This window comes from Mauremys reevesii, linkage group 2, assembly GCF_016161935.1.
Source record: "Mauremys reevesii isolate NIE-2019 linkage group 2, ASM1616193v1, whole genome shotgun sequence".
Lineage (NCBI taxonomy): Eukaryota > Metazoa > Chordata > Testudines > Geoemydidae > Mauremys > Mauremys reevesii.
The window spans coordinates 114,239,218-114,253,285 of NC_052624.1; the positions used below are offsets into that span (position 1 = coordinate 114,239,218).

Here is a 14,068-nt window from a genome sequence, read left to right on the forward strand (position 1 = left end):
GTTAGTTAAATTTCCTGCTATCTTAGTTTTCCTTAGTCCTACATTCTTAAAGCCAAGAGATAAAAATGTTTAGTGTTTGTATTTTAAGGAAAGCAACCCAGAAAAGGATTTTTTAATATCTTTGATCTGAGTCCATCACTACCAGGCAGCCTGAATGGTCTTTCTTATCTTTTCCTCACTACTTCTTCACATTGATTCTTTCCACAATTGGTTGGAATTTTAAAGTCATGTGAACTTCCCTACTATACTCTTTTTCTGAGCTAATTTCTTCAACCAGAACTGAATCTTTTACATGGAACTGAAGTCACAAATTCTTTCTTTTCTATCTGCTGATCAGAGGTACCCAATGTCAAAAATTGATAATAGGGACTAGGGAGAAGCCAAATTAGTGGTAAGTAAAATTCAACGGTAATGAATTAAAAATTACCATGGATCTACCCTGTTAACTTGTGAATGAGTAAAAATAGAGACGCTTCTAGAAGCCAGTAGAAATTTACCACAAGATAGTACTGGAGTCTCTGATTACATGGTGTCTCTGAAACAACTGGCACTGAATCTTGGAAAAGGACTTTCCTCTTTCTGTTAGAATCATTTCAGGAGCCCACAGCAAGATATTGGCATAAATGGCTGACAAATTTTCTTATATAACATATTTTGTTTTTTGCCATTTTGCTTTACTAATCATGTTGTATGTTCAATTATTTTTTTAGGTTGAGACTTACATTTCTGATTCCTATTTGGACCAAATGCAAGCCACTGACCTTGCTTCCAAAAAACTTGTAAGTTTTCTCTCTCTCCTGGGTTTTAATTGCACTAGCAGATGATGAAACCAATCACATCATCCTGTAACTAGCATTAGTTTATTTATACTAAACTTGTTTAGAATTAGGATAATAAGTGCTGGAACTAGGGGTGCTGCTGCACCCCTAGCTTGAAGTGATTTCTATCATATACAGGATTTACAGTTTAGTTCAATGGCTCTCCACACCCCACTATACAAATTTTTCCAGCACCCCTGATTAGTATGCTCTTGAAGTGATTACAATTCTAATATTATTGATTTCTATACAGCATCCTTAACACGCAGTATCACACCGCATTATTCAGAGTCAAGTATAAGCTAAAGAAAGGAGGAAAGACTGAAAGATTAAATTTAAAGAGGAAGTGGCTTAGAGGGAACTTTTCCATGAAGATGCTACAGCACAATATTTATTACTCCAGGTGAAGAAGTCCTATGTAACATTCTGAAGGTGAGAAGTTTATGCATTCTGAAAGTTTTCATTTGATTTAGCTTTTAGAAATTGCATAAATGTATTGAATATCTCAATGCCATGTTATTTTGGCAAAAACAAAATTCAAGTAGATGTGCATCATTCTGTAAGATACAATCAACCACTTTATTTTGAATCAGTCCTAAATGAGAAGTGACTGAAAGAACACATAATATCAGGACTGCCAGCTGTATGAGTGTTCTCCATAGACTAAAGGTTTACAGGCCATCCTATATGTGTGTGGAAAAAGACTTCTTAATCTATAAAGAACTGCTGTGCTTGGCTGTCTTTCCTCACATCCCTGCCTTCTGAGGAAAGGCAAACAATCAGAACTGCTGTATAGTAACTCCCCACTTAAAATCCTCTCGCTTAACGTCGTTTCAATCTTACGTCCCTGCTCAATTACAGAACATGCTGCATTTAAAGTTGTGCAATGCTTCACTATAATGTTGTTGGGCTGCCTGCTTTGTCCACAGCTGGCAGCCCCCCAACAGTGCCTTCTGCCTGCTGGCAGACCCTGCAGATCAGCGCCTTCCCTGTCCTCTCCATGCATCCTGACTGCGGCAGTCAGCTGGCTTGCAGCACTCAGGAGGGAGGACTTGGCGTGCAAGCTCCCCCCTCCCTCCTGCCCCCTGAACGTGGCAAGCCAGCTGATTTACCATGGGCAGGAGGGAGTGGGTAGGAGCAAGGACACAGTGTGCCAAGTAAAGGGGGAGGAGGGACGGGGGAAGAAGTAGGTTAAGGGTGAGGGCTGGGGGGAAGGGAGGGGCGTGGGCAGACCGAGGGTTGACACCCCCCCCGCCCCGCCCCTGGTGTTTGCAGAGTAGAGGAAGCTGACGCTGCTGCTGTGCAACCTGCTTCTCCTAGCCTACAGCACTTTCAGCCTCCTTGCCAGCCTCATTGTCTCTAGTGCCAGTGGGCTATACCTATGTGGGGTAAGGCGGGGGCACCTCCCAACTATAGTAATGTACTGTATGGCAAAAAAAAATTTCCCTGGAACCTACCCCTCCCCCCCTCTTTACATTCATTCTTATGGGGAAATTGGAGTCGCTTAACATCGTTTCACTTAAAGTTGCATTTTTCAGGAACATAACTACAGCACTAAGTGAGGAGTTACTGTACATGGCTAGCTTTTTTTCTCCCTCACAAGTATGACTCCCCTCCCCTGCCTACCCACAGATGGGTCAGTCATATGCGGGCTGTGAAGGGTTACCCGGCTAGACCTGAAGCTCCTCCTCTCTGGTTTTAATGCTGCCACTCTCCCAAAGCTGTGGTGAAGACTCCTTCCTACTCCTGAGGGAGATAAGACTCCCAGCTTCTTTCCCCAGTTACCAAAAGGGGAATGAGGGAGCAGAGCCGCTGAGGGAAAAAATGGAAGCCCGGAATCTTAAGGGGTGTGTTTAGGAGGGACATAATTTGTTTGGGTTCTATGGGGGGAGCAAGTTAATTCATTGTGAGGTGTGTGTGTGTGTGTATTAATTAACTGGAAATTGGAGAACTGGCTGGTGCTCCTTTCCCTTGGTGTGGGTCCCAAGTAGTATGGGAAGAGCCCACTAGGCTCAGGGCCCTTGCACCATCAACCAACCATTCTTACTCCTTGTTTAGATTGGGGATCTGCCACAGTTACAGCTATTGGTGTAGCTGCATTGCTGCAACCCTTGGTGTAGATAAGCAAAGCCACTACTTACACCAGTGGTGGTGTGAAGGAATTGAAGTACTGGATTAATGGGTAAATTGGATAAGAGGAACAGAAATGAGAAAATTTATGCCACAGTAATGTGGAAGGGTAAAACCTGTTGAGTGCTGGAATAGTGGGGGATGGAAGATAATGGAGAGAAAAAAAGGGAGTTTGAGTGCTGCAGTAGCCATAGAGTAGGGGAGGATAGGGTATTGTTGTGACAAAATCCTGAAACTATTGTCCTAAACCTTGCAGCGAGAACAAACTGTAATGTTGTAGTGTTCATTTTGCAGAACACATTACTTTAATAGCGGGTCAACCGATTCCTTAGATATGTCTAATAATTGGACAACTGAATGTATTTTGTACTATCAAATTTGATCATTATGTACAGTTCCTGTTTGAATGTAATGGGCTTATTATAACTTGTCAGATCGTAAAGATTTTGGCTAACTTTTCTCTTTAATGATATTAAGAGTACAAAGAATTTTGCTCAGCAAAAAAAAAAAATTCAGTTTGGATGTTTGTCCTATAGTGATGGTTGCTATGAAAGAAGGGGAAGGGGAAAGAAGTAATGAATAAATAATTGTTAAATTAGTCATGATTTTGTGCAGTGTATGCTTCCTACTACTAGAGAGCTTGTAAGAAAATGTAGAATGCTGAAACAGCTATTTGAACAAGTCATCTAGTTCAGTGTTTTTCAAAGTTAGGGTCATGACCCAGTACTGAATTGTGGCATGTCAGGCACTGGGTTGCTCTGGTCAGCACCACTGACCGGGATGTTAAAAGTCCTGTTGGCAGTGCTGCCCAGCTAAGGCAGACTAGTGCCTACCTGTTCCAACACCGTGCTGAGCCCCGGAAGTGGCCAGCAGAGGGTCTGGCTTCTAGGCAGGGAGGCCACGGGGCTCCGCACTCCCATTGGCCAGTTTCTGGCCAATGGGAACTGTGGGGGTGATGGTACCTGCAGGCAAGAGTCGTGCGGAGCCACTTTTGCGCCTCCACCTAGGACCTGCTGCTGGCTGCTTCTGGGGTGCAGTGTGGTCCATGGTTGCAGGACAGGCAGGAAGCCTGCCTCTGCACCACTGAATGGGAGCTGCCGGAGGTAAGTCCGCACCCCAACCCTGTGCCCCAATCCTATGCCCCAGCCCTGAGCCCCCCCAAAACCTGGAACCTCCTCCTGCACCAAACCCCTCATCCCCGGCCCCACTCCAGAACCTGCACCCCGAGCCCAGAGCCCTGACTCCCTCCTGCACCCCTCATTTCTGGCCCTACACCGCAGCCCTCACCTCTACCCTCATCCCCAGCTACGTTGGGTCGCATCAACAATTTTCTACAAACTGTGGGTTGTGACCCCAAAGTGGGTCATGACCCCTTTTTAATGGGGTCACCAAGGCTGGCATTAGACTTGCTGGGGCCCAGGGCTGAAGCCTGAGTCCTCTGCCCAGGACCAAAGCCCAAGAGCTTCAGCCCTGGGTGGTGGGACTCAGGTTACAGGTTTCTACCTGGGGTTGAAAGCCTTGGGCTTTGGCTTTAGCCCTCCTGCCCGGGGTGGTAGGCTCAGGCTTTGGCCCTCCAGCCTGGGGCTGTGGGACTCCGGTGGGCTCAGGCTTTGGTTCCCCCCTCCCACTGGGGTCATGTAGTAACTTTTGTTGTCAGAAGCGGGTCACGGTACAATGAAGTTTGAGAACCACTGGTCTAGTGTGAGCAAAAACATCCACATTGAAATAATATTTGAGCTGCTGCGTCCTTGCTAGTGGCGCTGTTCTCTTGCATATGGTGCTAAGACTTATGGAGCATATACCACAATTCTTTGTGTTGCAGTAAGTTAGATAAATGTATGAATTCTTCCCCAGTGATTTCTGGGAGACCTTGCCTGCCCTTTCTGGGTGAACTCAAGGCAGGGGTGGAGGTTAGGGAAGGAAATGGAGGACTAGTGGCATTGGAGTGGCGCTAGAGCCTGCACCCATATTGTATTAGCAGCTGACATGGTGCCCTCAGTGGAGCGTCAGCGTTTACCACAGATGGTTAGCCAACTTGAGTTAAAAGCAGCACTACACTCAAATCTAAGTTCCCTCTAAGCTGTGTGGCCACGCAGCTGCCTATTAAGCATTATGCAGGCATTCAGGGCTGCAGCGAGGAAAGATGCCTCTCCACAGGCCCTGGACCTGCTGCGGCCGGGGGAGAGGCACCTTTTCCCCCCCAGCCCAGGTGCTGCTGCAGGGAGAGAGAGCTGGGGGGAGTCCTCTCTTCCCCACTGTAGCCCAGAGGAGCCCCAGTGCACCCCAAGCCCCTCATCCGCAGGCTCACCCTAGAACCTGCACCCCCAACTGGAGCCCTCACCCCCCTGCACTCTAACCCTGTGTACATAGCAAAATTCATTCCACATATGGGTGTGAAAAATTAGAGGGAACACTGACAAATTAAGGGGTTTTGTGTGTGCCTGAATGAAACTTTAGGCCATGTCTATATGGACAGCACTGCAGTGGCACAGCTATACTGCATCTGGTGAAGATGCTCTATGCCAGTGGGAGAGAGCTCTCCCGTCAACATACAGAAAATCATCTCCACAAGCATCAGCAGCTGTTGGCAGGAGAGGCTCTTCTGCCAACATAGCATTGTGCACAAGCGCATCTATGTCGGTGTGATTTAGGTCCCTGGGGGGGGTGGTGGTTTATTCATACACATTATGCTGACATAGGCTGTAGTGTAGACATAGCCTTAGGTAGTGGCAATACTCAGTTGAAGGTTGTAATGGAGGTAAGCTCTTTGATGTTGCAGCATTTTCAAGATAAATTTAAGAGTGCTTGAGAGCTGGTCACTTTTTTTTTCTCCAGTGGTGGAAGTGAATTTGGTGGGTCCTAATTGTAACCTCATCTGGTGCCTTCCATACTTTAAGATTTACAAAAGAATGCTCAGTGATATATGCATAGCTGCAAGGACTTAGTCAGGAATTTCCTTGCTTTCTGTAAATCTGATTTGCTATGATGCTGGGCTCCTCCTGCGTTAGGGGAAAAGTCTCTGGGTGCTGCCCTGGCTAGAGAGTGCTCGAGCACCGCTGAAAGCTTTACTTGCTGGGTGTGCACAATCTCTCCCCCCCCCCCCCCCCCCCCCTCACTGTTCAGCGTATTCCCAGGGCAGCCTCCAGCCCTGCTCCATCTCTGTCGCCTCCTCACTTAGCTCCAGCGGCCCCGCTCCACTGCCCAGTACCAGGCCCGGCTGTGGCGCCCTCGCCTCACGCTGAAGGCGGAGCGAGCTCCCCGCCTCAGCCCCCTGCCTCGGTCCGTGTGAGCAGGAGGGAGCGACAGGGCAGAGGTGGCTCTATCGCATCCACATTCCGCCCGAGCGCGAGGCGCCCCAGCCCCCGCGCGTGCCCTACGGCCGGGCCCACAGCGCAGGGACAGGCTGGCTGGACCCTCGTCCGGGCGCGCCCGCCCAAAGGGGGTGGGAGGAAGACGCTCCCCTCTGTCACTCATCCAGCTTCGCGCCCCCCGCCCCTCCCACTTGGCCGCGCGCCGAGCCGGTTGTATTCTCTAGACTCTTGTTGTTGTTCGGAATGTCTGCAGCTGCCTGGGAGGCGGGGCGAGGGGCGGGGGCGGCCAATCAGGAGGCGCCTGTGTGTCAGTTACATTATATAGTGGCCGCAAGGGCGAGGGAGTCTGAGAAGCTGCGGTGGGGACGACGCGGGGTTGAACCTCGGCGCGAGCGGGCGGCGCCATGGAGCTAACGGCCCCTCCGCGGCCCTGGGCCTTCCTCGCGCTGGCGGCCGCGGCGCTGCTGCTGCCGGGGGCGGCGGGTGAGTAACGGGCCGGGGAGGCGGCTCCGCGGGTCCCCGCCGGCTCCTTTCAACAACATGGCGCAGGGTCCGGCCGGGCGGGGCCCGGAGCTCACGTGCCTTTGTTGGCCGAGCCCGGCGGCGCTGGGTCCGCGCAGAGCAGACGCGACGAGCCCCTGATGCCGCTGAGAAGCGGCCGGGCCGGGCCGCTCCCATGGCGGGGGTCCGCGGGGGTCCGGAGCGGCTCCTCCCTCCGCTGTCCGGGAGCGGGGTGAGAAGGGCACCGAGCGCGCCGGCGCCGCCCACTTCTGGCGGCTGCCCCCGCAGTCTGGGAACCCGCTGTCTGCGCCCCTGGCCCCGGGGCAGCGCCGCGAGTGCCTCACGTCGCGCTCTGCATCCGGTCCTGACCCACCGCCGCGGGAAGGAGCCGGCAGCCCCCGGCGTCTCCGCTCCCGGCCGATGGGGTCTGTGAGCCCGGACCCGGCTCAGCTGTGACCGCGCTGGCAACTTTCGCTCTCGTTCGCTGCTAGTGATCTGGGGTTTGGGTGGCCGCCGCAGACCTTTTGACCCTGATATAAAGACTTGGGTCAGTTGGATAAAATGTCTTTCCTGAAAACTTCCGTCTCCTGTCCGAGGTGTCCCGTCTTTGTGACCGAAACGGGGAAATCCATTACGTGCTGCAGGCTTATTGTCACAATGTAACTGTTTCAGTGTGATTTACAAATGTGGGGAGGGGAGTTAGCATCAGCTGTGGAACTACATGTTGCATGTTCCAGCTAGGTAAAGTAAAAACCCTTTTTCTTGAGTCTCCTGAAGTAAGGAGTCACTTGCTCTAGCTCAGTTAGGCATCGGCTTGCAATACGCTGGTATTATGTGCTCATGCACAGCAGATATGTGATCAGATCTGGCTTGGGTGATTGGTTAGGTTAAATGCTGTTTACGTTGCAAATCTGTGCATTGTACAAAATACACATTTTATAAATAAGTACAATATACTAAAATGTTTACCTGGCTCTTTGGGCTTTCTCTCCTTCTCCCCCAGCAGACTCCTGCGGTAGATCTCATGTCAGAACAATATATGTGAAGGATATTGCCGGAGCTGTTTTGTGATTTTAGGGAACTAAAGACAATAGCAAAATTGTTCCTTGAATTCTCCAAATAGCAAATGTGATATGTTTAGTAGTGGCACTTTGTTTTAACATTACTAAATGAGAGATTTACTAACAGCCCTAGACCTGTTTAGTTACATAATCTTCCTTTCTGTAACCCAGCAAATTACAATAATGAACACAAAGCTGTGTGGTTTGTGTATGTGTGTGTATGTATATGTATGCATATTCTTTTTTATTATTTTACTGAGTTACTTTTTAGGCAAAAAAGCAATACTTCTAGTATATTGCATACATTTTGTAACTTTTGTTACACTTTTTTTCTTAAATTGAAACTTGGAAAGCTTCAAGACTTTTTTTTTTTTTTCTTTTGCAATCAGTGTTGTGTGGTATGTGACTTTGAGACCTGCCTTACAGTCTGGGTTTTACCCAAATTGTTTATGGTTTCTCTGCAGAAGATGAGTAACATCTTAAACTTAACCTTGAGCAATAATAGTCAGTGTAATTTGTATTCCACCCAAAAGTTGCACAACTTATTTTGAGGAAAATGAAGGTTTTGTGACATGGAAGCAATGAAGAAAGCATGAAGTTAAATACCTTGTTGCTTCTGGCTTTCTTGGCCAGACATAGCAACTTTTGAGCAACTTAATCTTCATAACTGTGCCTGTTTCAGGTTTACATTATGTAGAAAATCTTATATCTGCTAGAAAATATTTACAGAAAGAAAGCCAACTCTGAGCTCTGAACCTTTCCCTGGGCATACAGGTTGATAAGTGCTTAAGTGACAGGGCATTCTGTTTCAGCTGAGCCATTAAGTGATCATGTAGAAAGTTGGATCTTTCTAAGTCACCGGCTTCATTAATGTGTGGTAAATGATCGAGAAAAGATAGTGATAGTAGAAAACATTTGTATGTATGCTTTCCGATCACTTGCAGAGAAGGTATGGTTTTCAGAGTTAATCTGCCTATGAAGTAATTTTTATGGAGGTCAGCTATAATGACACTCTAGTCCAGGGGTCGGCAGCCTTTCAGAAGTGGTGTGCCGAGTCTTCATTTATTCACTTTAAGGTTTCACGTGTCAGTAATACATTTTAATCTTTTTAGAAGGTCTCTTTCTATAAGCCTATAATATATAACTGATCTATTGTATGTAAAGTGAATAAAGTTTCAAAATGTTTAAGAAGTTTTAATTTAAATTAAAATGCAGAGCCCCCCAGACTGGTGGCCAGGACCGTGCCGCAGGTTGCCTACCCCTATCCTATACAAGTCGTAAACCTAAGAATTGAACCCTGTGTCTATTTTGTACTAGATCTGGTTTTCAAACTTTGGTCCCTCACTTAGACTTTACCTACACTGTGTACCTTACAATGGCGTGGCTGTGTGGCTGCAGTAGCCACTGTTTGTCACCAGGAGAGAACTCTCCTGATGACAAAATAAAATCACCCCCAAATGAGAAGCAGTAGCTTCGGCAGTGGGAGAGTGGCTCCCGCCATTGAAGCACTGTCCACACCGGTGCTTTTTGTCAAAAGTTTTGTCATTTGGGGGGTATTTTTCACATCCCTAAGCGACAGAAGCTTTAATGACAAAAGTGCAGTGTAGACATAGCCTTAGCTGAGATCGTCTTGGTCTTGACATGCCTTAATAGAAATATCCCTGTAAAAGAAGTTGTTTTCCAACTTTTTAGTGTTGCCTGGCCCTAATCTAGGAACCACACATAGCAGTTAAGTGAATTATCATTTTCTTGTTTGAAATAAAACTGGTATAGATAAGTGTTTTGTTTTTGTTTTTAAGATGTGATAACAGAAAATATAAATTCATGTGACTAAAACTCTGATCTCTCCCATTAGAGAGCTTATTGGGAATGGGGGGAGAGAACTTGTATTAGTGTGGGGAAGCAGATGGAAGAGTGAGCTTGTGATTTTTTTTTTTAAATTCATTTTAAATGTTTTTAAAGACACCTTGCTATTGCTTTCTTTCATAAAGGCAATACAAGAAACTTAACAGAACTAAGGGTGTCTGTTTTTAAAATTTAAGTTTTCTCCTGGTTCACACAAACACAGAAGATATCTTACATGTAAAATTATTCTGTTTTCAAGTTAAATAAATGTGATCTGAGATCTTGTTTCTATCTGGTATGAATGCTGTCTTGGGAGTAGTTAATTGTGAAGCTGGATGACCCATTTCTTGGCATCAGCACTGCAAAGAGAACCATGTTTCTTCCTCTTCAGTTGGAACCCTCTGAGTGACTTCTTATAACTTGTTAAAATTTACAATTAGTGTCTCAGTAAACCAGTTCTATTTTGTACTTATTCTTTAGGAGAAATGCTCTTTCAGTGGAAGTTTTGGCTGTGAAAGTGTGTAAAATGGGTCACATTATGAAAGTTGTCCTGTGTATGATATACCTAGGTATACGTAGGGCTGTCAATTAGACACTTTTTGACTTCAGTAAGTCATTTTTCATAATTTATAAATACCCTGATTTCTATGGGAGCTCTATTTATAAAAAAAGACCAATACTTGCCCCAAAGAGTTCACTACTTAAACACTGTTGCAGCTCATACTGACCGTCATTATTTGCACAGACTTCATGTTTTCATCTTGCATATTTTAATTGTAAAACTTATTAATTCCCTTCCCTAGTCTACTTTACCTTTTAAAAATTATTGCCCTTGATAACCTTTTTCTTCTCCAGTTAAGAATTTTTCTTAGTGTAATTTTTCTACATTCTCCTTTCCTTTAGACACCATGGGCGTCTTTCCTTTTCTCCCTTGTTCTCAATTCCTGGCAAAACTAAAAATCCAGATTAGTGGCCTGGTGCTATCAACTTGGGTTGTGAAGTCCTGCTTCTGTTCTAAGAGACTTTTAAAAGCTTGGCCCCAGGAGGATGCTCTGGAGCTTCCTGTTCCACATGATTAGAGTGAGGGTGCTGAGGCCCCAGTACTACTGCTGCCTGTGGTGTCCATGGTAACTTTTGTGCATGTTTTCTTATTTGTAAAATAGAGATAGCTACCCTTTTCATAAGGATGTTGAGTCTTGCTGAGTTCATAGAATGCTTTGAGAACCTAGGAAGAAGGGCTGACTACCTTTTTAGACTGCATTTAGGTAGTCAGGTCACCACCCAAAATTCACTTTGAAGACGGTAGCACTTGGTATCACTTGCCTTACACACTGTACATAGGCATAAAGGGTGGAGCTGCCTCTGACCTCCCCTCCCCCTTGTTTTTCTATTGCTTGTGCACGTCTCTTCTCTGTCTCATTATAGATATTAGTTTTAGCTTAGCAGAAGTGTGTGTGTGGGCGGTTTTTTTTTTTAAATGGTTTTTGACATTGCCTCCTGATACTGGTTTTGGTGCTGGAGTTATGCCTCATTCTCTAGGCTTCAGACTCTTGTAGCAAGCCAGTGCCAGTTAGTGACCCACATCCCAGTTGCTTTACATTCTTGGGAGAGCCTCATGATAGGGACAGGTGCAGTTAGCTGTAAAAGGTTAAAGTCCCAATCCAAAAAGAACAGAGCACTTAGACTGAAGAATGGGCTATTGGAATCATGCTCCTTCCTCCATCAGAGCCAACTCCCCCAATCTGGGTATGGAGTGTCTTTGTATCCATCAGCAGTGCTCTTCCAGCTGTGGCTTTCCCAAGATGGACGGATGGATTTAATTCATGCCAAAGAGGTTCTGCATGTCCTCTAAGGTCACCTCAAGATTGGAGGCTCTACCAAGGACTTGGAGCTGGGCTCAGAATGGAGGTGCTCCCCAGAATGAGCCTCAAAACGGGGAAGTCCACTGACTGCAGAGCCCAGGTCAGGCCTGTTGAGATCAGGCACTTTGGGAGTCACTTCACTGTTGTTGCCTCAGGTCCTGGTGCCACAAAATCACAATGACTTCCCAATGCTTTCTGCTCCTGAGGGGTTTGTGGCTATGAGCGTTGTTGTATCTCTTGGTACTGCCTTTCCCTGCAATTCATGATTCTTGCTTGGCACCAGCACTGAAGGGACCAACACTCACAGCTACCCTCTGCACCATGGGGGACTACTGGATTTGACAATTAGTGTACTGATTAAAATGGTGCTATCTAGGGGAAAGCCACAGATGATCTCGCTGGTATCCCCTTTTCCAGAATCTGAGCCTGCTTCTCTGGTATTGATGATAGTACATCCAGGGTCTGAAGAAGTGGATTCTTCAGATTCTGAAGTGTTCATGGGCATGTCAGCTTGGACACATCCAGCGGCCTGTTTGCAGTGCCTGCCCACTCTGATTTTAGCCTCAGTTCCAGCATTGAGCATACCACAAAGACCCTTGGTCTGCTCACATTTGGACCAGGGTCATATCAGTGGCCTTTTTCGAAACTGTTGGGGTTCCCTTCCTAATCCAGAGCACCCCCACATCCTTCCCAACCTACTTCCTCTGCTGGTTGTTAAGAATATCAGTGCCATAAGCTGTTCAACCTCAGTAGTGGGCCTGGCACCTGCAGGGATAGGAGCCATTTCACAAGCTATCCTGAGAAGAGTTGCAATAGAATCATCCCCAAGAGCCATTGGCATCCTCCTTGTCTCCTGATGAGGCTGTCGCGGCAGCAGGTCCAGGAAAAGTCCAACAGGCTTGTGGACACTTTAATATTAGTGCCTCCATTGAGGAGAGCTCTCCCTATTATGGCTATTCTAGAGTCTACTAAGATTTTATGGCAGACTCCATCTCTGCCACCCAGGGCCGGTTTTAGGCCAATTCCACCAATTCCCCCGAATCGGGCCCCGCGCCTAAGAGGGCCCTGCACCCAGTGAGAATCTCTTCCTTGGCTAGAGGCACCTTTTAAATTTTTACTCACCTGGCAGCGCTCCGGGTCTTCGGCGACACTTTGGCAGTGGATCCTTCGCTTGCTCTGGGTCTTCAGCAGCACTTTGGCGGCGGGTCCTTCAGTGCCACCGAAGACCTGGAGCGAGTGAAGGACCCGCCGCCGAAGACTCGGAGCACTGTCCGGTGAGTACAAGCCCCATGTGTTTTTTACATTTTTTTTTTTTATATATATAGTCATCCCTGCCGGGGCCCCATTGAAACAGTTCGAATTGGGCCCCGCACTTGCTAAAGCCGGCCCTGCTGCCACCTACTGCAAAAAGAGCAGAAAGGAGGTATTGTATCCCCTCTTAACGGTTCACATTTTTTTTTTTTTTTAAACAGTCCCCCTCTGGGTTTTCTGGTAGTATCTGCAGCCAAGATGTATTGACACCAACAAACAAAAGGAGGCAAAGAAACTAGACCTCTTTGGAAGGAAGCTTTATTCCACAGGAGGGTAATAGCTTCATATTGCAAACCAACAAGCTCTGTGGGAGCACTACAGTTTTACCCTGTGATATGCAATTTTGAAGTTTGACAAGTTTCTTGATGAGACAAAACAAGAATTTTAGGCGATGGTGGAGGAGGGCAAGCTAATTTGCAGAGCAGCTCTGCAGGTTGATCTGCATGCAGCTGACTCTGCAGCTCGCTGCATGGCCTCTTCCTTTATTATGCGACAGTCTTCATGGTTGCACTCCTCTGGTCTTAACCCAAAGGTTCAGCAGACAATCCAGGACCTCAACTTTGAGGCTGTCACTCTTTTCCAGAAAGCGTGATGAGGATCTGCATAGTCTCAAGGACTCAGAGCCACTCTGAAGTCCCCTGGGAATATATACTCTGGTGGCAAAGTAGTCCTTCCATCCTCATCAGACCTAGCCATTTCTGGAGTTTGTACCTCAAATCCAGGACCTGTCAAGGAGGAAGAGTACAGGTTACAAAAGACATCCACCTGCTCCTGCAGCTGCCAGTACATTGAGGCAGGCTGCATCCTCCAAGCACGCATTTTGATGGTTTGGTCAAGGACAGAGTACCAGTTTAAGAATACCCTACAATTCTTAAAATTAAGAAAGGTGCCATCGTTTCCTTCCTTGTTTATTTGTTCCCCCCCCCCCCCCCAAAAGCCTATCCTATTTCCTTTGTACTTGGGCCCATATCACTGGATGCATGGGGTTCTAAAGATGGTTGAAGTGGGATACAACCTTCTATTTCCCCCTGCCTCTTTCCCTGTCTCTCTTGAGACCTCTTTCATAATGCCATGTTATGAGAGAGAGTCACTTCTTATAGGAGCTACAGAAGAGGTCCCTCTGTTGCTCAGGGGAAAGGGTTTTTACTACTGATGCTTCCTGAACAGAGAGGGGGCTCACAGGCCTACTTTAGATCTGAGAGCGTTAAACAAATTCCTAAAGAAACCGA

General features: G+C 46.9%; 1 protein-coding gene across 7 annotated transcripts in view; it reads left to right on the plus strand.

Moving 5' to 3' along the window:
- TGFBR1 (transforming growth factor beta receptor 1) overlaps window positions 1-14,068 on the plus strand; it is a 101,415-nt gene that overhangs the window by 19,183 nt on the left and 68,164 nt on the right. For 3 of the 7 annotated variants that reach the window (XM_039521687.1, XM_039521688.1, XM_039521689.1), the window contains 2 exons: window positions 711-779; window positions 1,072-1,250. The exons of 1 other annotated variant lie outside the window; for it this stretch is intronic. Coding sequence is in view for 2 of the 6 variants with exons in the window: in XM_039521685.1 (XP_039377619.1) it covers window positions 6,664-6,742 (79 nt within the window). In the remaining 4 variants the exon portion in view is untranslated. Of the gene's footprint in view, window positions 1-710; window positions 780-1,071; window positions 1,251-6,596; window positions 6,743-6,984; window positions 7,308-7,447; window positions 7,502-14,068 lie in introns of those variants that run through there. 3 more of the 7 variants (XM_039521685.1, XM_039521691.1, XM_039521686.1) reach the window with 3 other exon arrangements.